The sequence below is a fragment of the Dama dama genome, chromosome 24 (genome assembly GCF_033118175.1).
Source record: "Dama dama isolate Ldn47 chromosome 24, ASM3311817v1, whole genome shotgun sequence".
Classification (NCBI taxonomy): Eukaryota; Metazoa; Chordata; class Mammalia; order Artiodactyla; family Cervidae; genus Dama; species Dama dama.
In genome coordinates, this window is record NC_083704.1 from 12,922,780 (window position 1) to 12,950,454 (window position 27,675).

At 40.9% G+C, this 27,675-nt stretch overlaps 1 protein-coding gene and 1 pseudogene across 2 annotated transcripts in view; both read left to right on the forward strand.

Moving 5' to 3' along the window:
* The window catches only part of CNOT10 (CCR4-NOT transcription complex subunit 10), a 60,775-nt gene that overhangs the window by 10,617 nt on the left and 22,483 nt on the right, over nt 1–27,675 (forward strand). For both annotated transcript variants that reach the window (XM_061127681.1, XM_061127680.1), the window contains exons 2-12: nt 7,321–7,415; nt 7,802–7,963; nt 9,986–10,136; nt 13,210–13,352; nt 14,443–14,529; nt 15,225–15,308; nt 16,700–16,817; nt 19,356–19,505; nt 21,268–21,470; nt 24,537–24,658; nt 26,405–26,581. In XM_061127681.1, coding sequence (XP_060983664.1) covers nt 7,321–7,415; nt 7,802–7,963; nt 9,986–10,136; nt 13,210–13,352; nt 14,443–14,529; nt 15,225–15,308; nt 16,700–16,817; nt 19,356–19,505; nt 21,268–21,470; nt 24,537–24,658; nt 26,405–26,581 — 1,492 coding nt within the window. The remainder of the gene's footprint in view (nt 1–7,320; nt 7,416–7,801; nt 7,964–9,985; nt 10,137–13,209; nt 13,353–14,442; nt 14,530–15,224; nt 15,309–16,699; nt 16,818–19,355; nt 19,506–21,267; nt 21,471–24,536; nt 24,659–26,404; nt 26,582–27,675) is intronic.
* LOC133045553 (protein-tyrosine sulfotransferase 2-like) lies at nt 3,366–5,198 on the forward strand (annotated as a pseudogene).

Below are 27,675 nucleotides of genomic sequence, written 5' to 3' on the forward strand. Positions count from 1 at the left end.
TCGGAGTCTCTTGTCAGCCTTTAAGTCTAGCTTATCAAAGTGCTTCTGTCCTTATTTAGAGGATTTTAGGAGATTTGCAGTTTCTAGGGGCTTCCCGGGTGGCTCAGTCTCCTGCCTGTAGTGCAGGAGACCTGGGTTTGAGCCCTGGGTAGGAGAGATTCCTTAGAGGAGGAGAGAGCAACCCACTCGAGTGTTCTTGCCTGGAGAATCCCATGGACAGAGGAGCCTGGTGGGCTCGTGGGCTCCAGTCCGTGGGGTCGCAGAATCAGACACGGCTGAAGTGACTACACCACCACCAGCACAGTTTCTGAAGGATAATGATAGCCGTAGCCACATGAACCAGTCTGCTTCTGGTGGAAAGTAGCGCTTGACTCGTCAGTGCCTTGGTGAATTGTCTTGTGTTTACCTCTGCCCTGTATTTATAAATCACAATTTATAAATGACGTTTGGACCCAGAAGCCCTGTTAAAGAATGCCATCTAATGTAGAGAGGCTGTATTTTAGAAAAAGCTGTGGAGATAACTTGATGGCAAACTAAGAATTTGGGGTATTTGGTTTCAACTTAGTGAACTTCTGTATGAGGGGAGATACATCAGGGTTCCTTTAAAAAATTTTTAAGTATTAATATTTATGTTCATTGTTAATATGATGACTATACCTAGAGTTGAGGTTCCATCTCGATCTAAACTCATACTTTGCTTTTTGGGGATCCTAAAATCCTGTGTCCTTATTTTTACACATTTTAAAGAAATTGGTTGGAGAAGGAAATGGCAACCCACTCCAGTATTCTTGCCTGGAAAAGTCCATGGACAGAGGAGCCTGGCGGGCTGCAGTCCATGGGGTTACATGACTGAGCTTGTGTGCACAAAGGTGGAGGGAGATGGGTTGGTAGCAATAAAGCTGTAGAACTAAAACAAACAAAGAAACAAAAAAAGAAATTGGTCTTTACTAATTGTGCACTTGAAAGTTTTGCCAGGCAGGCGTATTGTGTAAGCAGTTAACAGAAACTCACTGTTACTAGCTTTTTAAAGAAAAAGCTGTTTGACAGAGTCTTCTTAAACCAGTGAGCTCTCTTCATCAAACTATTAGTTTTTCCTTCCTGTTAGGACTCAGTTCTTATCTCTGTATGCAAAGTGAAAATGAAATACTAATTTATGTAACTAATTATCAGAAGTAACACTTCTTATAAACCCAAATACCAGAATACCTTTTTTTTTTTCCAAAGATTCTCGAGTATTCAGTTTAATAATAGGGGTTTCACAGTGATCTAAGGAGTTATTCACACTAAATCTAATTTCATTGTTTATTTGTATATTTAAAGTGCAGAAATAAGTATTTTGTTAAAGAAAAAAAGCCACAATGGAGTCCTTAGTTGTTCTGTGATAGGGAAAGTGGGAAGGAAGCTAATATTTAGTTACATCTCTAAGCAGAGAGACAGGTGGCCAAGGGGAGACTAGACTGGAAATGTGACTAATTCTGAGACATGTGTTTTCATTGTACCATGACGATAGGGAAACTGGGAGTCTTTACTGACTGCTGTTACCTGCCTGGCCAGGGCTTCCACACGCTCATCTCTCACACCAGCAAAGTAATGCTCAAAATTCTCCAAGCCAGGCTTCAACAGTGTGTGAACCGAGCACCTCCTAATGTTCAAGTCAGAGGGACCAGAGATCAAATTGCCGACATCCACTGGATCATCGAAAAAGCAAAAGAGTTCCAGAAAAACATCTACTTCTGCTTCATTGACTACACCAAAGCCTTTGACTGTGTGGATCACAACAAACTGTGGAAAATTCTTAAAGAGAGGGGAATACCAGATCACCTTACCTGCCTCCTGAGATCTGTATACAGATCAAGAAGCAACAGTTAGAACTAGATGTGGAACAATGGATCGGTTCCAAATTGAGAAAGAAGTACATCAAGGCTGTATATTGTCACCTTGCTTATTTGACTTATATGCAGAGTGCATCATGCAAAATGGCTGGATTGGATGAAACACAAGCTGGAATCAACATTGGAGGGAGAACTATCAATAACCTCAGATATGCAGATGACACCACCGTTATGGCAGAAAGCGAAGAAGAATTAAAGGGCCTTTTGATGAAAGAGGAGAGTGAGAAAGCTGGCTTAAAACTCAGTAAACGAAGATCATGGCATCTTCGTTCATGGCAAATCGATGGGGAAGCAATGGAAACAGTGACAGACTTTATTTTCTTGGGTTCCAAAATCACTGCAGATGGTGACTGCAGCCATGAAATTCAAAGACGCTTGCTCCTTGGAAGAAAAGCCATGACCAACTTAGACAGCATATTACAAAGCAGATACATTACATTACTGACACAGGTCCGTATAGTCAAAGCTATGATTTTTCCAGTAGTCATGTGTGGATGTGAGAGTTAGAGTATAAAGAAAGCAGAGCACTGAAGAATTGATGCCTTTGACCTGTGGTGTTGGAGAAGACTCTTGAGAGTCCCTTGGACAGCAAGGAGATCTAACCAGTCCATCCTAAAGGAAATCAGTCCTGGGTGTTCATTGGAAAGACTGATGCTGAGACTGAAACTCCAATACTTTGGCCACCTGATGTGAAGAACTGACTCAGCGGAAAAGACCCTGCTGCTGGGAAAGATTGAAGGCAGAAGGAGAAGGGGAATATAGAGGATGAGATGGTTAGATGGCATCACTGACTTGATGGACATGAGTTAGAGCAAGCTCCAGGAGTTGGTGATGGACAGGGAAGCCTGGTGTGCTGCAGTCCATGGGGTCGCAAAGAGTCTGACATGACTGAGCGGCTGAATTGAACTGAGGGCTTCCTAAAATCAGCTCTTTTGACACTGGGTTCTTTGATATGCTCCTGTTATCAAAATATACCAGGACTTCCCGTGTAGTCCAGGGTTAAGACTCCACACTTCTGCTGCAGGGGGCACAGGTTTGATCCATGGTCAGGGAAATAAGACCCCACATGCTGAACAGTGCAGCCCCACCAAAAAAGTACCTATGGTTTAATGAATTCTCACACATCCAGAAGCAACCCCCCCATCCCAGCCCTGCCACAGTCTCCATCTGATAGATCTTGCAGTCAGTCACTAGACCGCTTATCATACTTCTAAACCTTACATTAGTTTTAGACAGACACTTATTTATCTAATATTTGTTTTTATTTGTTTATTTGGCTACACTGGGCCTTAGTGGCAACATGAGAACTCTTGGTTGCAGCTTATGGAATCTAGTTCCTCCTCTGGGCTGGAAACCCAGCCTCCTGGATTGGGAGTGTGAAGCCTTAGCCACTGGAACACCAGGCAAGTCCCTAGGCAGGCATTTAAAAATAAAACAAACAGGCCGCGGCCACGCCTCCCCTGGCCGGGGCGGCTGGCAAGCTGGGAGTCGCTGGGCGCGGGGCTGCGGCGGCGCGCCTCTCACGGGCTCAGCTGGTGGACCGTCCTGGCGAGCAGCCACGAGCAGCAGAGCCCAGGGATGAGTGTGTCCAGGGAAGATGTGAGCGCCGCGCGGCTCCCGCCCGCCTGCCCCTGAAGCGCGCCCCCCGCCCCGGGCCCAGCATGCGCCTGTCCGTGCGGAGGGCGCTGCTGGCAGCCGGCCTGGCCCTGGCCCTGGTGCTGGCCGTCCACCTGGGGCAGCGGGTGCTGGAGTGCCGGGCGGTGCTGGGGGGCCTGCAGGGGCCCCGGCGGACCATGCGGCCCGAGCAGGAGGAGCTGGTGATGGTGGGCGCGGACCGCGTGGAGTACCGCTTGCCGCTCATCTTCGTCGGGGGCGTGCCCCGGATCGGCACCACGCTGATGCGCGCCATGCTGGACGCGCACCCCGAGGTGCGCTGCGGCGAGGAGACCCGCATCATCCCGCGCGTGCTGGCCATGCGCCAGGCCTGGTCCAAGTCGGGCCGGGAGAAGCTGCGGCTGGACGAGGCGGGCGTGACGGACGAGGTGCTGGACGCCGCCCTGCAGGCCTTCATCCTGGAGGTGATCGCCAAGCACGGGGAGCCGGCCCGCGTCCTCTGCAACAAGGACCCCTTCACGCTCGTCTTCCGTCTACCTGTCGCGCCCCTTCCCCAACTCCAAGTTCCTGCTCATGGTGCGCGCCGGCCGGGCCTCCGTGCACGCCATGATCACCCGCAAGATCACCACCGCTGGCTTCGACCTCAGCAGCTACCGCGACTGCCTCGCCAAGTGGAACAAGGCCATCGAGGTGATGGACGCGCAGTGCATGGAGGTGGGCAAGGACAGGTGCCTGCCCGTGTACTACGAGCAGCTGGTGCTGCTCCTCCGTCGCTCCCTCAAGCTCATCCTCGACTTCCTGGGCATCGCCTGGACTGACGCTGTCCTCCACCATGAGGACCTCATTGGCAAGCCGGGCAGCGTCTCTCTGTCCAAGATTGAACGATCCACAGACCAGGTCATCAAGCCCGTGAACCTGGAAGCTCTCTCCAAGTGGACTGGCCACATCCCTGGCGATGTGTTGAGGGACATGGCCCAGATCGCCCCCATGCTGGCCCGGCTCGGCTATGACCCCTATGCAAACCCGCCCAACTACGGCAACCCCGACCCTATTGTCATCAACAACACACACCGGGTCTTGAAAGGGGACTGTAAAACACCAGCCAATCTGAAAGGCTATTTTCAGGTGAACCCGAACAGCACCTCCTCCCACCTAGGAAGCTCGTGATTTCCAGATCTCGGCACATGGCTTTGTTTGCCAGAAGAGGAGAAACTGCATTTGAGTGGAAATCGGACCTCTAATCCAAGCATATTGCTTGCTATTAATCGCCAAAACAGGACTGCTCACGAGGAACGTCTTTGCATATATGTTTGCAAAAGCTGAGTCATTGGAAACTTAACCTTGAGATACTCTGTCTTAGGACAGTGCGGGGTAGAGAGCCAAGAGTGTGAAAGTAGTCCTGCTTTTGAAACTTAGGTTATTTTATATTCTTCCCCTCGAGAACTTTTTTTGTTTTTTAAGAAATGGACTTGCCGTCCTCCTCAATTCGCAGGACGGCTGTGGTGGCTTGTGTCTGGGTCAGGGCCTACCGCCTGTGCCTCTCCTGTTGACCCTTACTTTTGAAGTCAAAGAATCTATTTAAGAATTTTAATATATGAGGCTTTCTTTTATCCTTCCTTGGTTCTACTCAGTTTCACAGAGGAAAAAAAATTATATATATATATTATTTGAATAAACGGAACAAGGACTCAAAACAAACAAACAAAAAAAAAGTGATCAGTGATCATTATAAAAATTTAGACTGTTGTTGTCAAATGCAAGTTTGTGTGCCTGAGGCACAGTGAGGCCAAGCAAACCAAAGTGTCAGAATTTGGAGCAGAAAAAGGTTTATTGCAGGGCCAAGCAAGGAGAATGGGTAGGTTGCGCTAAAAAAACCCAAACTCCACCAACAGTTTGCAGCAAAAAGTTTTTGTAGGCAAAACCTGGGTTGAGAGCTGCAGGGTTTATGGCTTTCCTCTGATAGGCTGGTGGTGAGGTAACCAGAATCTTGTGCTTAGCCTGAAGTTACCATCCTCCATTTGGGTAGGGGCCTGAGTTCCTGCAGAAGAACTCAGAGATACCTATATTCATTGAGCAGGAACCAGGACCCTGCCCTGCTGTTTCTCGACTGCTCCATCTTCCCTGTTTACTGTTTGAATCTGCCCTTTGAACTTAAAGAAGATCTAGGAGTCTGAAGCTTTTTCTTACAAGCAAGAAATGGGACAGGATGTTGGGGGGGGGGGGGCGGGGGGAGGGGGCAGGATGAAGGGGAGGGGTCAGAAAGTTTTGTATCCAGAAAAGCACCATAGACAGAGCCCTCCTGGGTCTCACAGTTAAGAGCAATAGGAAGGAAAGGAAAATCTGTCTTCTGTTCTGCTCCCTGAAGGTAACCACTAAAAACTGGATGTTTATCCTTCCAAATTTTACTCTCTATATATTCAGAAATAAGTATCTGTGTATATATTTTTATAAAACATGGAGCTCTGTTGTATAAAACTGTTTGCAATCTGTTTCTTTTATTTAAGAAGATGTTGAGGATGTTTCTCCATGTCAACACATTGTAGGGACTCAGCTTTTAACAGTTGTTTAGTGTGACATTGTATTTCTATACCACGGTTTACTTAGCAGTTTTCTTAACTGAAGGGTGTTTATTTCTAGACATTCACTATTATAAACAGTGCTGCATTGAGCATCTTTGTGTATTTGTAGAGTGAATACCTGGAAGTGGGGTTGTTTGGTCAAGACGTTGTACATAGACAGGTATTGGTGATTACTTCCCAGGAGGTCTGACCAGTTTACACTCGGACTCAACAGGTGTTGTCCTTGAGTAGTTTAAAACTTGCACTAGCTGAGATTTTTGCATTTATTTGGGATTTTTTTTTTTAATAAAAAACTAATTTTTAAAACAGTAAATTGTAGGGCAGAAATAATTAATATATATGGAAACTTCTGTTAAGGAAGCTTTTTAAATGTATTAATCCTGGCTTTTCGATTTCTAAGCCTATGAAAGCCTTCATTGCCTGGTAATTACCTAATGAATTCTTATCAGTGTCATTTTCTCATTGTTAAATGTTACTACATTCTAACTGGATTATAAACTTCTTGAAGGCATCTCCCTTGTATTTATAATCTCTTTGTGTCTCTAGCGCCTAGCATAAGTTCTTAAATATGTGCGATTTGGGGTATATTGCTGTGGTGGGAGGCAGATCTGATTCTTTTTTTAAGACAAGAGTTATTTGTTTTTCTTTCTTTCTGGCTGTTCTGGGTCCTCATTGTTGCATGCAGGCTGTGTCTAGTGGCAGCCTGTGGACTCTAGAGCACTGGCTCAGTAATTGTGGTACACGGGCTTAGTTGCCCCGTGGCATGTGGATTCTTCCTGGACCAGAGATAGAACCTGTGTGTCCCCTGCATTGGTAGGCAGGGAAGTCCCAGATCTGATATTTTTAAGAGAGCACTTTATTCTCAGCCTGAATGTCCTGTAATCCTTATATAAGGATTTCCACAGCAAAGGGAGACATTTCTTAAGTTTTTGAAAGACTGCTTCATTCCTCACTTATAACGTTAGTTATCAAACTTCCCTGGTGGTTCAGTGGTTAAGAATCTGCACTTCCCATGCAGGGGGCAGGGTTTAATTCCTGGTCTGGGAACTAAGATCACACATGCCCCATGACCAAAAAATAGAAATAAATACAAAAAATACTAATTACTCATCGTAGTTGAGAAAGGTCTGACTTTGGCAACTTCAGTAGGAAGAAGACAATTAAGAGGAAGACTCGGGACACTCTCCCTGGACAGCTGTCACTTCTAAAGAACTGTCAAACTTGTGTATTTGCAGATCAGGGAGCAGAGAAGCATGAAGGGACAGGCCCGCCCTCTGGGGTCACTGATCAGGAGAAGGAGTTGGCCACCACTGCTTTCCAAGCTTTCGCAGTAAGAAATGGCTTCTCTTAATCTGTTCCATTTTCAGAATCTGTCAAGCACGAATATTTTCACCGTGAATTTATGATCTTTGTTCTCTACCAATTTAAGAGTTAGCTTCAGAGAGTAGGTTTAGGTTTAAATTTCTTTAATTTTAGAGTTTAAATATCGTGAAAGGAATGGGAATAATTTGAGCCATTACCAAGTTTTTGTGTTTCTCAAATAATATCACAATTTTTAAATTGATGTGACTATTACTTCATCTAGTGATTTTAGTGTTTTTAGGGAAATTATATCTTTGTAAAAGCTTTTAAATAAAGATGAATGAAATATATTTGGAAATGAATGTAAAGTTCTTAAAGTTGGTATGTGATTTTGTTTGTGTATTTTTGTTTTAGGCTGGAAATTACGATGTCTGTCTGCAGCATCTTGCCTGCCTACAAGATATAAACAAAGATGATTATAAAATAATTTTGAATACAGCAGTAGCTGAGTTTTTTAAAAGTAACCAGACAACAACAGATAGTTTGAGACAAACACTTAACCAGCTGAAGAATCAGGTAATACATACATGAATTTCATTATAAAATATTGTGGTGCTCTCTAAATTATGAAATAAAATTAGTTAAGTAAAATTAATGTGACTTTTTATTTGATATTAATAGCACAATTTCTAATATATTTGCAGCATTTGTATTAGTTTTATTTGTATACAATTCATTTTCTAGGAAATGAAGGTATGGTATGTGATTTTACTTTCTGTTGGGTTTCAAACTTGAATAGAATAAGCAAATATACAAAATCTGACTGAGCTTTGGAGTTTTGAGAAAGAATTAAAATAGAAATATATTGCCATATGACCCAGCAATCCCACTTCTGGGCATACACACCGAGGAAACCAGATCTGAAAGAGACACGTGCACCCCAATGTTCATCGCAGCACCATTTATAATAGCCAGGACATGGAAGCAACCTAGATGCCCATCAGCAGACGAATGGATAAGGAAGCTGTGGTACATATACACTATGGAATATTACTCAGCCATTAAAAAGAATTCATTTGAATCAGTTCTAATGAGATGGATGAAACTGGAGCCCATTATACAGAGTGAAGTAAGCCAGAAAGATAAAGACCAATACAGTATACTAATGCATATATATGGAATTTAAAAAGATGGTAACGATAACCCTATATGCAAAACAGAAAAAGAGACACAGATGTACAGAACAGACTTTTGGACTCTGTGGGAGAAGGCGAGGGTGGGATCTTCTGAGAGAATAGCATTGAAACAAGTATACTATCAAGGGTGAAACAGATCACCAGCCCAGGCTGGATGCATGAGACAAGTGCTTGGGCCTGGTGCACTGGCAAGACCCAGAGGGATGGGATGGGGAGGGAGGCAGGAGGGGGGATCGGGATGGGGAACACATGTAAATCCATGGCTGATTCATGTCAATGTATGACAAAAACCACTACAATATTGTAAAGTAATTAGCCTCCAACTAATAAAAATAAATGGGAAAAAAATAAAATAGAAATATATGAAAAATATTTCTCAGCATTTCTTATCATTCTTCTTTGAAGCTGGTAACTGTAAGCTAGTTAACAAAAGGCTAATTGTATTCTATAGGATCTACTCTGATTACCTACAAGAATGTAGGTAAGATGTGTTGCTGAGATATAATCTTACTTATAACTGAAAGATTTAATTAATAATAATAATGTTAAATTGTTTTAGCATTTTGGGTCAGGAAATGATTAATTGTTCAGATAGAAGCTATAATTTATATATGGTTTGGGACTTGCCCTGGTCATTGGTCTGGTCATGATAGCATCACACGGTTAGACCTTTGATATTGAAGGGGGCTGGTGGCAGACCTTCAGTGCTCACCGCACGGTGAGACCTTATGTAACTAAGAACTTCTGTCGGACAGCTCACTTATTCCTCCCAGCAGCCCGATGAAGTAGCTAGTACATTTTTTTTTCTCCTTTTGTAGACTTGAACGCTAAGGTCCAAATGACTTGTGTATTGTCCAAAGACACAAAGCTTTACGTAATAAGAGCCACGTGAACCCAGTTCTGTTTGGCTTTTGAGCCCCCGTGCTAAATTCATGAGTACCACCATGCTGGAGTGTGTGTGCGAGCCCACTCAGTCATGTCCCACTCTTTGAGACCCCACGGACTGTAGCCCACCAGGCTCCTCTGTCCATGGGATTTTTCCAGGGAAGAATACAGGAACAGGTTGCCGTTTGCCCCTCGAGGGGATCTTCCTGACCCAAGGATCGACCAGGGATCCAGCTACTAGAACTTGCGCCCCTAGAGCCCGTGCTCCACGATGAGAAGCGCCCGCTCCGTAACTGGGCAGTAAGCCCCGCTCTCTGCAACTGGAGAATGTCTGTGCGCAGCGGTGAAGACCCCGCACAGCCAGAAATTTACAACAAAACCTATAGGTCCTGTTGACAGTGAGGGAGATTTTAGATTAAAAATGTTGGCCTGTGTTCCTGCTTATTCATCAGCTTCTTGCACCTTTACTCTTTATTTTCTTACTGTTAGAACATAATCTCCTTTGATTGTTTCATAGGTACACTCGGCTGTTGAAGAAATGGATGGGTTGGATGATGTTGAAAACAGCATGTTGTATTACAATCAAGCAGTCATCCTGTATCATCTGCGGCAGTATACAGAGGCCATATCCGTTGGTGAAAAACTTTATCAGTTCATAGAACCTTTCGGTATGTCATCTGTCAAGAAATTTGCCTATCTCCTCATACTTGCAAAGGTCTGTGATACTTGTGTCTAGATAACCTAAATGAGAATCCTTTATGAGTGTTTAAAGAAAGAAAAAGCAGTGTCGGATTATCTTAATGGTTAGAAAAAATAATTCTATCACTTTTAGATGAATCTAGGTTTTTCTTGAACATCCTGCTGTTACCCCCACCCCACCCCAGTTTTTGAAGATAACTGTTGAAAATGCTGTTCCTGATTGGAAAGATTCACTGATTTTTTTTTTCTTTGTTCTTTTTTTTTCTTTACTCTTTAAACACTGCCTTAGCGTACCTGATCCTTTCTTTCTTGACTGCTGTATTAAGGAGGGAGTGTTTTGGAAGTGAGGAGGACAGGGTAGTATTTTATTTCATATATTGCCTAATTGAAATTCTTGTAGGTGATCATAGAGTAGATCCTACAGGATACAATTAGCCTTTGGTTAACTAGCTTACAGTTACCAACCTCACATAAGAATGCTGAGAAAAGTAAGGACCACTGCTCTGTGGTGGCCTGAATGGAACAGAAATCCAAAAAACAGGGGTATATGTTTAAGTGTAGCTGATTCACTTTACTATACAGCAGAAACTGACATGACATTGGAAAGCAGCTATACTCCGATAAAAATTAAAAGTAAAGTAAGGATACGGAAAGAAGAGGGAGTGAATAAAGCACCAGCAAAGCTGGACCTAAGAAATGTGTAGAGAGGGCGCTTGGCTTCTAGCCTGCGAGCAAGCAGATTTGAGGTGTCTTGTTCTCCACGGGGTCTTTCTTTTAAATTCAAAACACTAGTGTCTATTCTGGATTTATAAGTCCGTGACTGCTGTTACGGTCACGGTAGGACAGATGCTGCTTTGGGAAGATGCCAGGTCCCCGTGCCAACGGCTGGCTGGACAGCTCTCACCGTGGCTCCGGGGAGGCCTTTTCCAGGCTCTCTGCCGCCCCTCAACCCCGAGGACACTGTGCCTGGCAGACAAGGCATGAGTGGTGAAAGACCGTGTGGCCAGGGACCAGATATTTGCCCTGTAAAGCTGCAAATCACAGTTCTACTTCTGGGATGGCATGGATGTGTTTTCTCTCTGAAGCTGGTTTTTAGAATTTCCGAAACCGTTGTCGTCTGTACTGTGTGCTGTACTGTGAGCACAGAATAGCAGAAGGGGATGACACAAGCTAAGATGGTTGGACGGCATCACCAACTCAATGGACATGAGTTTGGGCAAGCTCCAGGAGAGGGCGAAGGACAGGAGAGCCTGGCGTGCTGCAGGCCATGGGGTCGCAAAGAGTCAAACACAACTTAGCAGCTGAACAACAAACACCAACTCCGTATTCAGATCCACTTTCCGTCTGTAAAAAATTTTTTTAACTTTATTACTTGACTCTTCATATAACATAAGTTTATTGAGCAGATGCTGTTTTGGAGTCGGAAGATAATAGTGAATGCAGTCAAGTCTTCACTTTCATTAAGCTTATCTTCTAATGGCAGAGAGAGCAATACAACAAATATGTATTGTGAGGTAGTTAAATCCTGGGAAGAAAGGCTAAAATGGGGTAGGAGGATTGACTGGGAATGTCGTTTTTCGATAAGGTAATTGAGGAAGGCCTGGAATAAGACAGTATTTGCAAAGTGGCTCGAGTGAAGAGGAGAGGTAAGCCTTAGCAATTGGCGGGGAAGCATCAGAGCCAGAGGTTGTAGTGTATGCAGAGGCCCTGCGGGGATGGTGGTTCCGGGGAGTGAGAAGACAGTGTCGCGGGGGCCCGGGGGAGCAGCACAGATGCGGCACTGTGGCCTGGGTGAGGACTGGCGGGTTCTCAGCTGAGGTGGGTAGCCCTTCTAGACCTGTGACCTTGGCACGTCAATGCATCACTTAGTCTTAAGTGGATTCCACCGTGGCCGCTGTGTAGGCGCAAGCCTGGCATCAGGAAGGCTTGTCAGGCCCAGGATCACACCCAGACCCCTTCACTGGAAGCATGGCGTCCTAACCCCTGACCACCAGGGGCTGCCCCTGAAATGTTCAGTTCTTGACCTTAGCAGCCTTTTTTTTGGCCTTTAATAAATTTTTGTTGGAGTACAACTAGTTGCTTTTCAGTGTGTTGGTTTCTGCGGTACAGCAGAGTGGATCAGCTGTACATGCATCCCCTCGTTTTCGCATTGCCCCCCATCTAGGTCCCCACAGAGCCCTGATAGAGTTCCCTGGGCCGCACACTGGCTTCTCATGGTTCTCTGTTTTAGGCATAGTACTGTATGCGTGTCAGTCCCAGGCTCCCAGCTCATTCCATCCTGCTGTTTTCCCCTCGGCGTCCATATATTTGTTCCCTATGCCCGTGCCTCTCTCTGGCTGCCTTCGTTTAGACCGTTGCCATTTATCTTCTCTTCAGAAAGGAAAGGAGAATGGTGTCCTGTCATATACCAGCTTATCCCTCCTTTCTTCACTGGTTCTTCTTCCTTGGAATTTTTGTCCTTACATTTTCCTATTGGCCGTTTCAACTTCTGGCATACTCCAGTCTACACCTTGTTCCTTTTGTATCTCTCATCACCTTGTTTATTTCCTCTATCTCAGTGCCTAGAAAGGAGGTCTGTTTTCCTAGAGTCACAGACCTTTTTAGGGTTAGAAGGAACAAGATCACCTAGTCCACCCCTGCCATCAGGCACGTGAAGTATTCCCTCCTCTTTTCAGGTCAGTCAGCTGAGTTTAAATAGTTCTGTGATGTGCAGAGGCTGTGCATCTGTTAAGTAACCAGGCTCTGGAATTAGGGTTTCCTTCTACCTAACATAATACTCCTCATTATAAGGGCTGATATTTGGTAGATACTTCATCAAAGGAATTTCAGGCACTAGAATCCCTGATATGTGAGGTCTTGAGAAGCCTAATGGGATGACATAGTTGATACTGCACTTGGCTTCCACACATGACTTTAGGGGATGAACACTCCTTTAAGTAAAAGACTCAGGCTTCGCTTTTTAGAGTTTTCCGTGGGGGAAATGGTCTGAAATATTATTTTGGATTGTGACTTTTCTTGTTTTTTTTCTTTTTTTACCCCCAGAAGAAAAATTTGCCCAAGCAGTGTGTTTTTTGCTCGTAGACCTGTATATATTAACCTACCAAGCTGAGAAAGCTTTACATCTTCTTGCTGTTCTGGAAAAAATGATTTCACAGGGAAACAATAACAAAAATGGAAAGAATGAGGTGAGTGTTCTGAGGTGATCAGACTAAAATGTAAAGTATGTTTAGTATTTGTGGTTACTAAGTATTATGTTAATAGGTTTATTGAAACATAATTCACGTACACAGAATTTATCCTTTTAAAGAGTACAGGTCAGTGGGTTTTAGTATACTCACATAATTGTGCAACCATTACCACTATCTGAATTCCAGAACATTGTCATCGCTCCAGAAAGAAACTCTGTACCTGTTAGCGGTCATCCCCATTCCCTCCTTCCCTCAGCCTCTGGTAACCACTGGTCTGCTTTCTTTTTTTTTTTTTTGATGATAGCCTTGCCATTACTTTTTGTTTTTTGGCTGCACTGGCTCTTAGTTGCCGTGTACAGGCTTTCTCTAGTTTCAGTGCTTGGACTTCTCACTGGTGGCTTCTCTTGTTGCAGAGCACAGGCTTTAGTATTTGTGGGGCATGGGTTTAGTTGTCCCACAGCATGAGGGATCTTCCCAGACTCTGGATCGAACTGGTATCCCTTGCATTGCAAGGCAAATTCTTAGCCCACCAGGAAGTCCCAAAGAAAGTTTTTTCTTTTTTTTTTTTTACAGAAGATTTCTTTATGTTATTTTTAGACTGTGGTGGGCCTCCATTGCTGTGTGCAGGCTTTGTGTAGTTGTGGGGAGTTGGCTTCAGTAGTTGCAGCACGCAGGCTCAGTAGTTGGGGTGGGCAGGCTTAGTTGCTCCAAGGCATGTGGGATCTTCCCAGACCAGGGATCAAACTGGCGTCCCTTGCATTGCAAGGCAGATTCTTCACCACTGAACCGCCCACAGAGGGAAGCCCACAGAGAAAGTTTTTAAAGAGGGAATGACATGCTCTGTTCTGTGTTTTAGGAAGATAATCAGTTTTGCCCAAGTAATATCCATGCTTTTTAAACCTAGCCCATCATTATACTCAACTGTGAGCTTCTTAAGAGTTTCCTGTCACGCACCCAAATGGGACCTGGGATTCAGAATCTTGAAAATGTTCTCTAGGTGATTCAGATTAGCTCACTTGTAAGTCAGTGATTTCAGTTATGGTCAAAAATATTTAATCTTGGTTAACTTTGTTTTACCACCCCACAGACCGGTAATAATACCAACAAAGACGGATCTAATCATAAAGCTGAAGGTGGAGCGCTAATAGAAGCTGCGAAGTCAAAGATACATCAGGTAGCGTAAAGTTTCAGAGAAGTTACACGTGACATGTATTTACTTGTAGTTATGAATGCTGAAGGATGTGATCACTGAAAACAATAAGTAATCAAAGACGTGTATGTTAATTCATTTTGAAGTAATAAAGTTTAGAACCACAGTTATCTAAGTATATTTTGCTTAAGGTGATAATGTAATATTATTTCGTTTAATTCTCTATAGAAAATTGAGAGAAATGGCCCAGGAACGTATTGGATGATAAAAATCAGTTTGTAGAATTTGAAAATTCATTGTTAGTTAGCCATATACAGTTTAAGGATTGGTAGGATTTTTGCTTGGAACTTAGATATAAATTTCATTCAACCATATTTTAGTTTTTAAAAGTGTATTCCAAGAGAGAAATTTTTTTAAAAAAATGTATATTCCAAGAGTACAGTAAAAATAGATTAAGATAATTTAAAAAAATTTTTTTAAACCCACTTTCACAAGTACCTGTTATAACTGTGTTGTGAATAGATTGGGTTTAGGTTTAATTTTCTTAACTAGAAAGTAAAACTTCCATGTCAATGTATGGCAAAAACTACTACAATATTGTAAAGTAATTAGCCTGCAACTAATAAAAATACATGAAAAAAAAAAAAAAGAAAGTAAAATTTCTTCAGCATGTGTAAATTCACCACAGTTCCTACATACTAGTGTTTTTCCTTTGACAGTATAAAGTAAGAGCATATATCCAAATGAAGTCCCTAAAGGCATGCAAAAGGGAAATCAAGTCTGTCATGAATACAGCTGGGAATGTAAGTTTCTTGACTTTTTTTTTTCAATTGGTAGCTTTTATGTCCCAAATTTTCTTATTTTCACCATAGTTATTTGTCAGTTTTAAGTAACTTACGTTCATTGTAGTGGATGGATATTGCCAGATAAAAGCCTTTATATTGAATTGTGAACTACTGATCATTCGGTGTGTATAATTTATTACAGTGTTTTTCTCACTTAAAACTGTAACAAACATTTCCCCCTTAGTATACTGCTGTCCAGAATTCTGTGAGCAATTTATCACAATTAACTTAAACATTTACTGTTATTAGATACTGTAGTATTTTTTTTAGACTATACTCAACACATTTATTAAAGGTAAATAATTTGGTTGTTGCCCAAACCTGCCCCTTCCAAATGATCTTTGGCTCGACATTACCTTCAGTTTGATTGGTGCTAAGAGTATTTGAGTTAAAAATACCCCTTCCTTTCCCTCCACCCCAACCCTGCACTGGTAAGTAGCCTTAAGACAGTAAAGAGACAGATACTTTTAGGAAAACTGTAAATTTAAAGTGTGAAGTCATAAAGAGGTACAGTTTATAGTAGGAAAAGTTCAGGAAAATTGACTCTAGAAATCTCAGGCAGGATCCAAATTAGCCACTGGGTCAGTTTCAAGGGATTTCAGAGAACATTGTAGCCGAGACCTGAGGGGTAGACTTGAGGCTATTATCAAGTCTTTTCGGGGAGAAAAGACATGAATCCCTTTCTTTAAGGGTGCCATCATCAGAGGGGAGAGATGAACAGGAAAGTAAATCATTGTTAGTCATACCCACAATCAGGGAAAACTTCAGGAGCGAATTTCAGGAGAAGCAAAAGCTGGTCTGTGATCCAAAACACAATTATTGTATTGTTGAAATAATCGCCGTTGAAAACAGGCATTCTGTTAGGAAATTTTTCCATTCATAAAATGACACCTTTTCCCCCCTACTTGGAAAAGCATTTAATTATTTGTATTTTGGGTTCCAATGAACGTGTATTTGTGTCCTAGAAGATAAGGGAGATCACCAGTCTATAATAATCATTAAGATGAAGGACCTAGTTCTGTTAAATTGGCTTTCAGTTAATAGTATAATAGATGAAGACAGTCATTGCTGTCTGCAAAGGATATGTTGCAGACTATATTCTTATTCATACATGTTGTATGTGTTTTTTTAGGTAGACATTTAATGATTCAGTTTGTAAAGTGCTGCCTGCCAGGTCTCATTGCTTCAGATTGTGAAAGCAACAGGAAAGTCAGAGACCATAGTTTTCACGACCTTGACTTAACGTGGTTCGGTTATGCCCTTGACCACGTTCTAGTGCAGTGGTGTGATTATGATTTCGCATTAGGTGTCTGAAAACAAACTGTAAGAAACTTGTGTTTTCTTTACAGTCTGCACCTTCCCTGTTTCTTAAGAGCAATTTTGAGTACTTAAGAGGCAATTATCGAAAAGCTGTGAAACTGTTGAATAGTTCAAACATTGCTGAGCATCCAGGATTCATGAAAACAGGTAAAAGAAAATTGTGAAATTTTGGTGTTTTCTTCCTGACTCTTCTACGCCTTGTTGCTTTTTGTTTTTCCTAGGCTGCTATTCAGAGTGACTTTTGCTCATTTTTTGAATGAAAATATTTTTTATTTCTGCTGCAGAAAATTCCTAGAATTTTCTGCTTCTTCTTTTTTTTTTTTTAAGAATTTTCTTTTATTACTTGTTTCCATTTTAAGAGATGCCTCACTTCTTCTCCTACATGTCTTTCACCTCAGATACTCTTTCGGTCGTTTTGGTTTTAATACCAGCTTAGAGATTGTGTCCAAGGCATAAGGACTTTGGGCTTTTGCTTTGGGAAATGAGAGACCTTTTAAGGAAATGAGATGACAGTGATTTTACTTTTTCCCTTCTCTCCCATAAAAGCAGTGATATTATGAAATATTTTTTAGACCATTATATTGAAAATATTTTTATAAATTAGGAATTTACTTACTGCTATCTATTCTTTCCTCTATTTAGAAAGCCTTAACAAATTGTTTAATATTAATAGTAAAATGAAAGGTAAAATTTGCAGCTCTCATTTAAGTTCGTGTCATTGCTGTTTTATGGAGAAGGAGGAAGAAAATCGGTTTATTCAAGAAATGAGGTTAAACTAGTGAAGATATTTTGGACTAAGTTCAGAATGCAAAAGATAAATAAATATTTGTTTCATCTGAGATTCTGTTTAGACCAGTGTACAAAACACACATGTAAACACACTCAGACCTTCCCCATTCACCCCTTTGGTCCAGTGGAGTCATAAAGGACAGAAAAAGGCAGTGTTTTCCATTATAATTCTCTCAAGTATTCTCCTTATTCTGAGTACCCATGTCTAATTCTGCTAAATTTTTATTTTTCATGTTTTTATTGTCATAATTTCCCCTCAGAGACCCTCTAACACCCAAACTGAAATGGTCTTTCAGACTAAAAAGATAATACACATTGCAGAAATTTTACCTAGGATTGTCTTGACGCTGATTTCAGAATTGATATTATCAGTCTTTAAAATGGAGCCAGACATGTAGTTGACTAGTCAACACTTATAATCTAATAGGAAGGATTTTATATATAGTTGTATACTTTATGTATTGATATTTTTCATCATATTTATTTTAAAATCTTTCATTTGCTTGCCATGTATAAAATTCAGTGTTTGCTGCTGATAAAGTAGGCCTGTTAGAGAAGATTTGGGAATAGTTTTTCTGAAATTGTTCATAATGCCACCCACAAGAAACAACCTCCTTTAAAACATATTTCTTACTCTTTTATTCTTCAGCCTAGATTTTTTTCTTTCTTAAATATTATCACTGCTTAATTTTAAGATAAAATTAAATTTAAATTAAAAATAAGTTAAATTTAAAGCAAAATGAAGCCAGCCTTTCATTTTTAGCATTAAGCATTGAATGAATATTCTGATTATTAATTTTATCAATCTAGTTTGGTGTTTTATATCATTGAGGAAAAGACAGACTGTCAGCAAATTGTTTAGGAATGTTTGGGAAACCATTTAGAAAAAGAAAACTAAAAAAAAAAAAAGAAAGAAAACTAAAGCTTGGATTGCTTTCATTACACCAAAATAAAATCCAGACACATGCAGGATTAAAAAGTAAAAATAAAATCATAAAGACAACAAAAGAAAACTTGGATGACTATCTTATTTTTGTGGTGAAGAAGCCTTGATTAAACATTATCCAAAATCTCAGAACCATACAGTTTAGAAAAGATGACTAAGTTTGACCACATAAAAATGTAAAACTTTTTATAATTAAAAACATAAGCATACACATACACACACTCTAACCAAGTCACAAGACAGATGACAAGCTGGCAGTGGGGGGGAATAATTGAAACACATGGGACAGAAGGTTTCTATAATGTACACACTAGCAGGTAACCAATAGGAAAACATCTGTAACCAGATCTTTTACATGGGTTAAGAACTAGGAAGAGGCAAGTGTACAGGATAAGAAATACAAATGCCCAACTCACACGGGAAGATAGATGCTCAGCCATCATCATAGTTAAAGGAGTGTGAATGGAAAGAAGAGTGGAGACAGAGTTGAACAAAACAAAGCAGGATTTTACACGTTCTATTTGCATGTTCTTTAATATACTTCTATCGCTTCTGTAACTTGCTTCTTTCCTCCCAGAACTGTTGTGTGGATGCAATTTGTACTTACTATGTTACTAATAAATACTTCTTGTCTTCTGCATTTTTGTATCATTTGCCTGTGGTTATTAAAAATGAAATCAGAAAAAGATAAAAAGGCTAACAAAATCAGTATGCTGAAAAAAAAAAATCAATATGCTGGATTTATTTATCACCTTTAATAAGAGATTCTAAGAGAACGGAGTTTACAGAATTTTCAGATGTTTTCCTAAATTTTGAATGCCTTGTAAACTGTTCTCTAGTGTCTGAGTGGCATTGAATAGAGAATTAACTCAAGCCCCAAAAGCCTGATTCTTGTAGGATGTGTATCAACAGTAAAATTAGCTTGTGGGCAAATTTGTTGTTTTTCTCAGGTGAATGCTTGCGGTGCATGTTCTGGAATAATCTTGGTTGTATCCACTTTGCCATGAGCAAGCACAATTTGGGGATTTTCTACTTTAAGAAGGCTCTACAAGAGAATGACAACGTCTGTGCCCAGCTCAGCACAGCCAGCACCGATCCAGGTAAGCCCACGGATGGCGGCAGTTTCTGTTTCACTGCTCGAGGAAAGCGTGATCTCAGGGAGCAAGTACCTGGTTAAAATGCATGTCATGTGTCCTTACATACACATGATCCTACCCCAGAAGTTGACTCTGGATTTTTAGTAGATATTGCTACTTTGTGTAGCAAGGTGTTAGGAATAATAAAGAAGTTCAAATTACATTCACTTTTTCATGGATTTGAAAAATCAGTAATCTCATGTGGTAATCTTATAAAGCAAAGTATTTTCCTAAGATTTCTTAACTCTGCCAAACTAGTTTGTTTTTTTTGTTTGTGCTTTTTTTTTTTAATTCATTTTGGCTGCGCCAGGTCTGACTTGCAGCACTCAGGATCTTCTTCATTGCCGCATGAGGTATCTCTTAGTTGAGGCATGCAGGATCTAGTTCCCTGACCAGGGATCAAACCCAGACCCTCCTACCTTGGGAGCGTGAGGTCTTAGCCACGAGACCACCAGGGAAATCCCTAAACTAGTTTTATTCTAGCCTTTTTTTTTTTCTTCAGGGGGTGTCATATGTGATATGGTTGGCAGCACCTGACAATCTTTAAGCAAATTTATGGAGTTTATCCCTTTATATTCTTGGTATGTGGATCCTTGATCTGAAGTCCTTAAAATCAGGCAATTGTGTAGTTTAAAGACTATTTAATTGATGAAAAATATATCCAAAAAATCACACACAGTCTCTCTCTCTCCTTTTTTTTGGCCACACCACATGGCTTGTGGGATCTTGGTTCCTCGACCAGGGATCAAACGGGCCCCAACAGTGAACGCGTCAAGTCCTAACCACTGGACTGCCAGGGAATCCCTCCTCTCATTTTATTATGGCCTATGAAAGAAAGGAGAAGAGGGAGGCAGAGGGGGAGATAGTTAGATAGCATCACCGCCTCAATAGATAGGAATTTAAACAAACTCCAGGAGATAGTGAAGGCCAGGGAAGCCTAGCATGCTGCAGTCCATGGGGTCACAAAGAATCAGACACAACTTAGTGATTGAACAGCTACAACAATGAAAATTAGAATAAGTGAATGAACACTAGTCATTGTAGGTATAGTAAATTTTTGTTTCCGTAGTAAAGTTCCCTAAAACCCTAACATTAGCTGAATACTTCTGGTTAAGAAAATACATGATGATCAAATGGCTGTGTTGTGCTTAGTCACTCAGTCTTGTCCGACTCTTTACAACCCCGTGGACTGTAGCCCACCAGGCTCCTCTGTCCATGGGATTCTCCAGGCAAGAATACCGGCGTAGCTTGCCACACACTCCAGAGGATCTTCCCAAGCCAGGGATCAAACCCAGGTCTCCCGCACCGTAGGGGGAGTCTTTAGCACCTGAACCACCAGGGAAGCCTCGCTGAACTGAAAGTGAAGAGGAGGGACATCTACTTACAGGCGCTAAGAGTTCAGAGAGGTAGTGTAAGGTTCATTGGAGTGAGAGAGGGTGCTACCTCTGTCTTTGCCTTCCTGGAACATCGTTGCCTGAGGAGTTGGCACACGAGAAGACACATCTCTGGCTCCTTGAGCACAGACAACTGAGATGCCTCTGGAGGATATGTGTTGGGTCGGGGGTGGAGATCATCATTGTGGTGGGAGGTGTTTACACCTTCAGATTGAGAATTGGGGTCCTAGGTGTCAGACAAGGTACTGGTTGAGTACTTAGTGAAGAAAGGTTTTCAGCGGAGCTGCTATTGTAAATGTAATGATTTGTTCTCATCTGCTTTTTATCATCAGGCAAAAAATTTTCAGGAAGACCTATGTGTACATTACTAACCAACAAGAGGTATGAGTTGCTCTATAACTGTGGGATTCAGCTGCTTCACATTGGAAGGCCGCTCGCTGCGTTTGAGTGTCTGATTGAAGCGGTTCAGGTTTATCACGCAAACCCCCGCCTCTGGCTGCGGCTGGCTGAATGCTGCATTGCTGCCAATAAGGGAGTGAGTCTCTATCTTTTTTGAACCCCCACCCCCACTTGCTGCCCCCTCCCCTTGCTGACTCCCAGGGAGTTTGTAAAGATAGTCTTCCGTTCCTTATCAGTTGGACAAAATTTAGTTTCGTAAAGTCATGTTTTCACTTTCTGGCTCTTGGTAAGAATGACCACATGTGTCAGCAGTCAACGTTGAAAAGTTGAAGCCATTCAGAAGGTCGTATCTGTTGCAGCAGTGGTCTGCTAGCTGCCGGGGCAGGGGCCACGCCGTCAGCTGGCGTGAAAGTGCTGTGTGTACCCGGTGATTAAACGCGGACTGCTGATAACACAGCAAGTGTGGAAAGAACCGTGTTAGGCTGTGTTTCCTCCAGTGCCCGCAGGTTTACTTCTGATTCGGTAGATGATGTGGAGTTAGTGGATTACCGGGCTTTTTCTCTCTGACACATGTCCATCCACAGTGGTTATGAGAAATAGACCAGTTTACACTAGCGTCCATGCCTAGATTATCGCCAAACAGTGGGTGACGAAAGCCTTTTGAATCTCAGGTTGGGGAGGGGTCAGTGGGCGGTGGGGGAACGACAGGTCGTATCAGATTCACCAGCTGTCTGTACCACCCCGTCTCTTAGCCACCCCCCGCCCTTGCTAGGCTCTAGGGTGTATGGCATCCAGAGGTTTTACCTGGCATGTCTGCCATGGGGAACAGCACTTCCTGAAAAGCACCTATAGGAACTAAAGGGATTAAAGAGGTGTGTCTGCCTGGCAGTTGTCACACTTGATACAAGCAATTTGATTTGAGTTTGCCACCACTGGGGGAAGAGGTGAATGTTGTCTTTGAAAGACTCTAGTGGGTTATTTCATTGTACTTTTCCTTCCTATCAAGAGATAGCTTTCTTAATGGGTAATTCTTAAATTAACTGATAAACAATTCTAGGTATAATTTATTATTATTTTTTTAAACAAAAGGGATCTCTAGAAATTGCTTATTCTCTTTAATGAGATGAATTTAATTAGTGTTGGAGGCTCTAGTGAGGTTTAATTATTTTAAAATGACTTATTTTTAGAAATGGTGCGTTTAGGATTGTCTGTCTTCTGTGGATTTCATGAGGTTTTTTTTTTTTCTGTCCTGTTTTCTTCTAGAAAATTGTAAATTTGTAAATTTTTAAAAAATGGCAAAAATGATTTGGTTGTGAAAACCTGGTAGATACCAGAACACTCACAATCCTGTGCTACTAACAGGAAATTTGCCATAAATAATTATATATCTTTGCACTTCTCCTCCTAGAACCTGAGGTAAAATCAGCCCCAAAATACTCTTGAGTAACATGAGAGAGGAAAATCCCAACAGGAGAAATTATAAACTCCAAATAAAATTGTGTAACGTTTCTTTTAATTTACTCAGGACAGAAGGGATGCTGGACAAAGTTTTACTTTCCGAAAATAAACTCATTTATCAATAAGCAGTAACTTGGTGATACCAAGGAGGTAATTTTGTCCTCATTATCTAATGCATGTTGTTTCAGACCTCTTTTGGCAGATGCAGGGTTTTTGTTTACCTTAGCAATGTATACTATATATAAGAAAATATTTACTAAATAAAAAATATAGACTCAGAGTATTTAAGAGAAGACTACTTAAAAAAATCACCACATACCATTTACTTTTCTGGATTTGTGCCATTTATTTTTCTGAGTTCTGAAAATTACTTCTTGAATGTGGTTACTGCCAAGCCACTATAAAATTATGAATATTTTAATCACATAATATTTTACATTAAGACTGTTCTGGCACGCTCTCTGGCTGTTGGTGTCCTATTGAATCTGTGGTCTGTTTTGTGGGTTTTTAGTCCCATCCAGATCTAGCCATCTGATCAGCTTCTGCAGCCTTAAGGATCAGGGAAGAGAGTATGGACAAACTGTTGAAAGGCCTTCTCTTCTGACCTGCTTCTAATCGTGGTTCAGAACACCTACCCTTTCTTTATTTTCCACTAGTATTCCTTAGCTGCCTCCTCAATAAAAAAATTAGTTCCAGTCACTTTTATTGTATTTTTTTATACGTCATGTAATTCTTTCTAAAATGAAGATACATGTAAATCCTTGCTTTGTTAAAAGTCACACGTATATGGAGGTAGAACCATGAGAAAGTTGTATTAGGGAGCAAGAAGTCACAGTGCAGAAACAACGCGTTGCGAGGTGGACTTTTTGCAGGGCAGAGTTATCTCTGCAAGTCCATGAGTTGTCTCCAGTTTGTCCCTGTGTGTGAGAATCTGCAGTACTTTATGAAATGCAGGTAAATCAGAGACTTAGCATGAAGGAGGGGACGATAAAGGAAGTTGGCACCACCAAGCTCCTATAGTGAGATTGTGTACTGTAGTGAAATATCCTAAAATATTTGTATATGTGCCAGTAGCTTTTACTATTTTCAGTTTAATGTTTACAGGGCTGTAGGATTTTAATTTCCTGGGAGGTGAGGATCGTGCCTATGATAAATGTTGACACATGTAGCTTGTTTGTGTATATGTTTTTGACACTGTAATTAATACTTTCAGTTAAGAAGGGAGAGATCTGTGTTTTAAGAAATGGAGCTACGTCCCTTCTCTCATTCACTGTGTTTCTGTGGCTCTTTGTTTCTTTAAGAAAGAAAATGCCCGAAGTGCCCCTCATATCCAGCATGGTGCCTAGGGCACAGACTGGTCCAAATAAATCATTCTGAATAAACACTTGAGTCATTTTTTTGTAATACATTCTTTTTTTATATTCTTTTCCATTATAGTTTTTCTTGGGATATTGAATATTGTTCTCTCTCCTGTACAGTAGCACCTTGTTGTTACTTGAGTCACTCTTGAATTGCTCTTTTGCCTCAGATTTATATCAGAGCTTATACTAATAAAGTGTAGTGTATGTCACTGACTTTTAGCCCCGTGTCCTCTCCTCTTCATTACCAAACATTTATCACCCAAAACACCACATTGGTGGATCTTAAGAAGGTTCTTAGAGTAATTGTGAAAGGTCCTGGGTTATTTTTCATACCTCATCTTACAATTCCATTAAATTAATTAGAAATTATTTGTGTTTTGTAGACTTCTGAACAAGAAACAAAAGGTCTTCCAAGTAAAAAAGGAATTGTACAGTCTATTGTTGGTCAAGGCTATCATCGTAAAATAGTTCTGGCATCACAGTCGATCCAGAATACTGTTTATAAGTAAGTATTTTGCAAAGAGAAAGTTTATGTGTTTAATACTATTTCATAATAGTGTTATTTATTTAAAAATATGGTTGGAAATTACCTCATAGGAGGAGCCACTTTGTAACTAGATTTTATTGCTGCTTCAACAAATAGACTGCTATGCATAGGTCTGCGGTGAATGTTCTTCCATACATGATTTTGCTTTGTTATATCCATGGGTGTTGAAGTTGTCCTATGAAACCCTGGTCTATTCAGTGCCATTATCCAGAATGTCCAGAAGAGGGCATCTTGTTGTTTCCTTTTTATATAGTTGATCACTGATGCTTTTCACTTAGTTATTATTTTCTCACAGTCCCAAAAGCTAATTCCTTAGTACTAGGAGAAAAAAGTACTGTTATATATATCAACAAAGGTAATATAAAGCTGTCTCATGTAGAAGAGCTTTTCAGTTGAAGAACTTTTAAATATGAACATCTTTATCTCTTACAAAGATTCCAGTTTGGATTTGCTACTATTTCTAAAGTAGTAGGCTTTGTAAAAAAATTTCTGCTTTGTCCAAAGTAAAATTGTTCACTGCCATTTAAAAGTTTTGTCAAAGTTTCAAAAACATATCTGGCACACAACATTTTGCTCTTTATTTCAACAGTAATACAGATTTCTTTCAAAGACAAGTTAAAACATCACTTCCCTACCATTTTTAAATTGTTACACCTTTTCACTTTTTTCTCCCTAATACAGCTGATTCAGCTTGATATATAAATCCAACAAAATTATATAAAATCTCAACAAAGTTATAAGACTGATAACATTACTTTTTCAAAAGGTAACTGTAAATAAGATATTTTCAAAAGCAAACATCAACCAAAACAAAGCTCAGATGTGAAAATCTACTTTTCCCCTTCTTTCCAGTTGTGATTGTACCTGTCCTGGCCTTCACTATGGTTTTTATTGTCTGTAACTCCCTTGTCAGATTAACACTGACATTGCGGGTATCCGTCAAGTTGTCCCTGAAGTTCCATTCCAGCAGAAACAACATGGTGTGTGTATAATGCATATACTTGCAATCTATTGCTTATATTTTTTACATCTTATATACAGACATACCTCCCTTTACTGCACTTTGCTATTGCTGAGTTGCACTTTGCAGATGTTGCTTCCCCCCGCCCCACAAATTGAAGGTTTGTGACAGTCCTGAGTGGAGCAAGTCTGTTGGTGCCATTTTTCCAATAATAGTTATTCACTTTATAATCTGTGTGTCACATTTTGGTCATTCTTGGCACTTTCTCAGACTTTTTCGTCATTATTTGTTATGATGATCAATGATCATCGATGGTACTGTTGCAAGAAGATTTTGACTTGCTAAAGGGTAGTGATAGTTAGCATTTAACAATTAATATTAAGACAGGTACATTGGCTTTTCTTTTTTTTTAGAGATGATGCTGTTGCAAACTTAATAGACCACAGCATAGTGTAGGCATTCCTTATATATCCAGTGGGAAACCAAAAAATTTGTGTGACTTATTTTATTGTGATGCTGTCTTTATTGTGGTGGTCTGGAACTGAACCCATGATGTCCCCAAGGTATGCCTGTGTGATATTTAGGCTTTGGATTCTTTAGCATTCTAACTGCTTGTATTACCATTTCTACCTGTCCAAGGGCAAAGCCTTTATCATTTAGTTACGTTGGTTTTATTCCTGATAATGGGGAAGTCTTATTTATTGTTGTCGTTTTGTTAGCTGACTTGGTTTTCTTCTTTTCAGTGATGGACAGTCTTCAGCCATTCCTGTAGCCAGTATGGAGTTTGCTGCCATTTGTCTCCGAAATGCCTTGCTGCTGTTACCTGAAGACCAGCAAGATCCGAAGCAGGAAAATGGATCTAAAAACAGTAATCAGCTAGGGGGCAACCCGGAGAGCAGTGAAAGCAGCGATGCTTGCAGGTATTCCGACTGCTTTGACCTCCCTCGGTCAAGTCTGTGGGTCTTCGTTAGTCAGCTTCCATCCAGTAGATAAGTTCCTAAAATCTGCAGCCGGAATTTCCAAAGTTTTCTGTTTTGAGTAATAGGAAGTATGAATGTTTAAGTATTTCTGGGAAATTCCCTGGCGGTCTAGTGGATTCCAGGCTTTCACTGCCGAGGCCTGGGTCAGTCCATGGTTGGGGAACTAAGATCCCACAAGCCACGCAGCTTGGCCAGATGTGTGTGTGTGTGTGTGTGTGTGTGTGTGTGTGTGTGTGTTTTCTTTTTCTACAAGAGAAAAATAAGGTGAAGGCTAAGTGAGGAGAGAATCTTGAAAGAGAAAAGTAGAAAGTAACAGCTTTTCGCTGCTATGACGAATCACTGCAAGTAATCCTGTTGCTGTCAGAGATGGCTTTTTTTTAAAAAAAAAACCTTTATTAAAATCAATACTTAAATCCCTAAAACTTCTCTTTTCTTATTATTTTGTGCCTTTTCTCTCGACATGCTGTAAACCACTGACCTTCAGGATATTTCTGATTTTCTACATTAAATGAAATATTACGGCAGTCTCTAGAAATTGGGGGGCTTCCCAGGTGACTCAGTGGTAAAGAATCAACACAGGTTCAGTCCCTGAATTGAGAAGATCCCGTGGAGTAGGGAATGGCCACCCACTCCAGTATTCTTACCTGGGAAATTCCATGGCCACAGAAGCATGGCGGGCTACATTCCATGGGGTTGCAACGAGTCAGACACGAGTAGGTGACTAAGCAGTGAGCGCACAGAGATTGGGAGAATTTTTTCTTGTAATAAAACAAACACCGTTATATGTAAAGAGCTCTTTTTTACATATGGCACCTTTAAACTCGAGTCTTCCATCTCAGCATCTTTTCTTAAGATGCTAAAAATACAACGTTTATTATAGAAAATTGGGAACAAAAATTGTGGAATTTTTTTCCCTCCATCAAGGGGTTATGCTTTACTATAGTTGGTAAAAGACAACTAGAAGAATGAGAAATTTGTAAAAATACTGGAATGGTTTCCTTTGTATAGTAGAGATATTGTTTTCTGTTACAGAC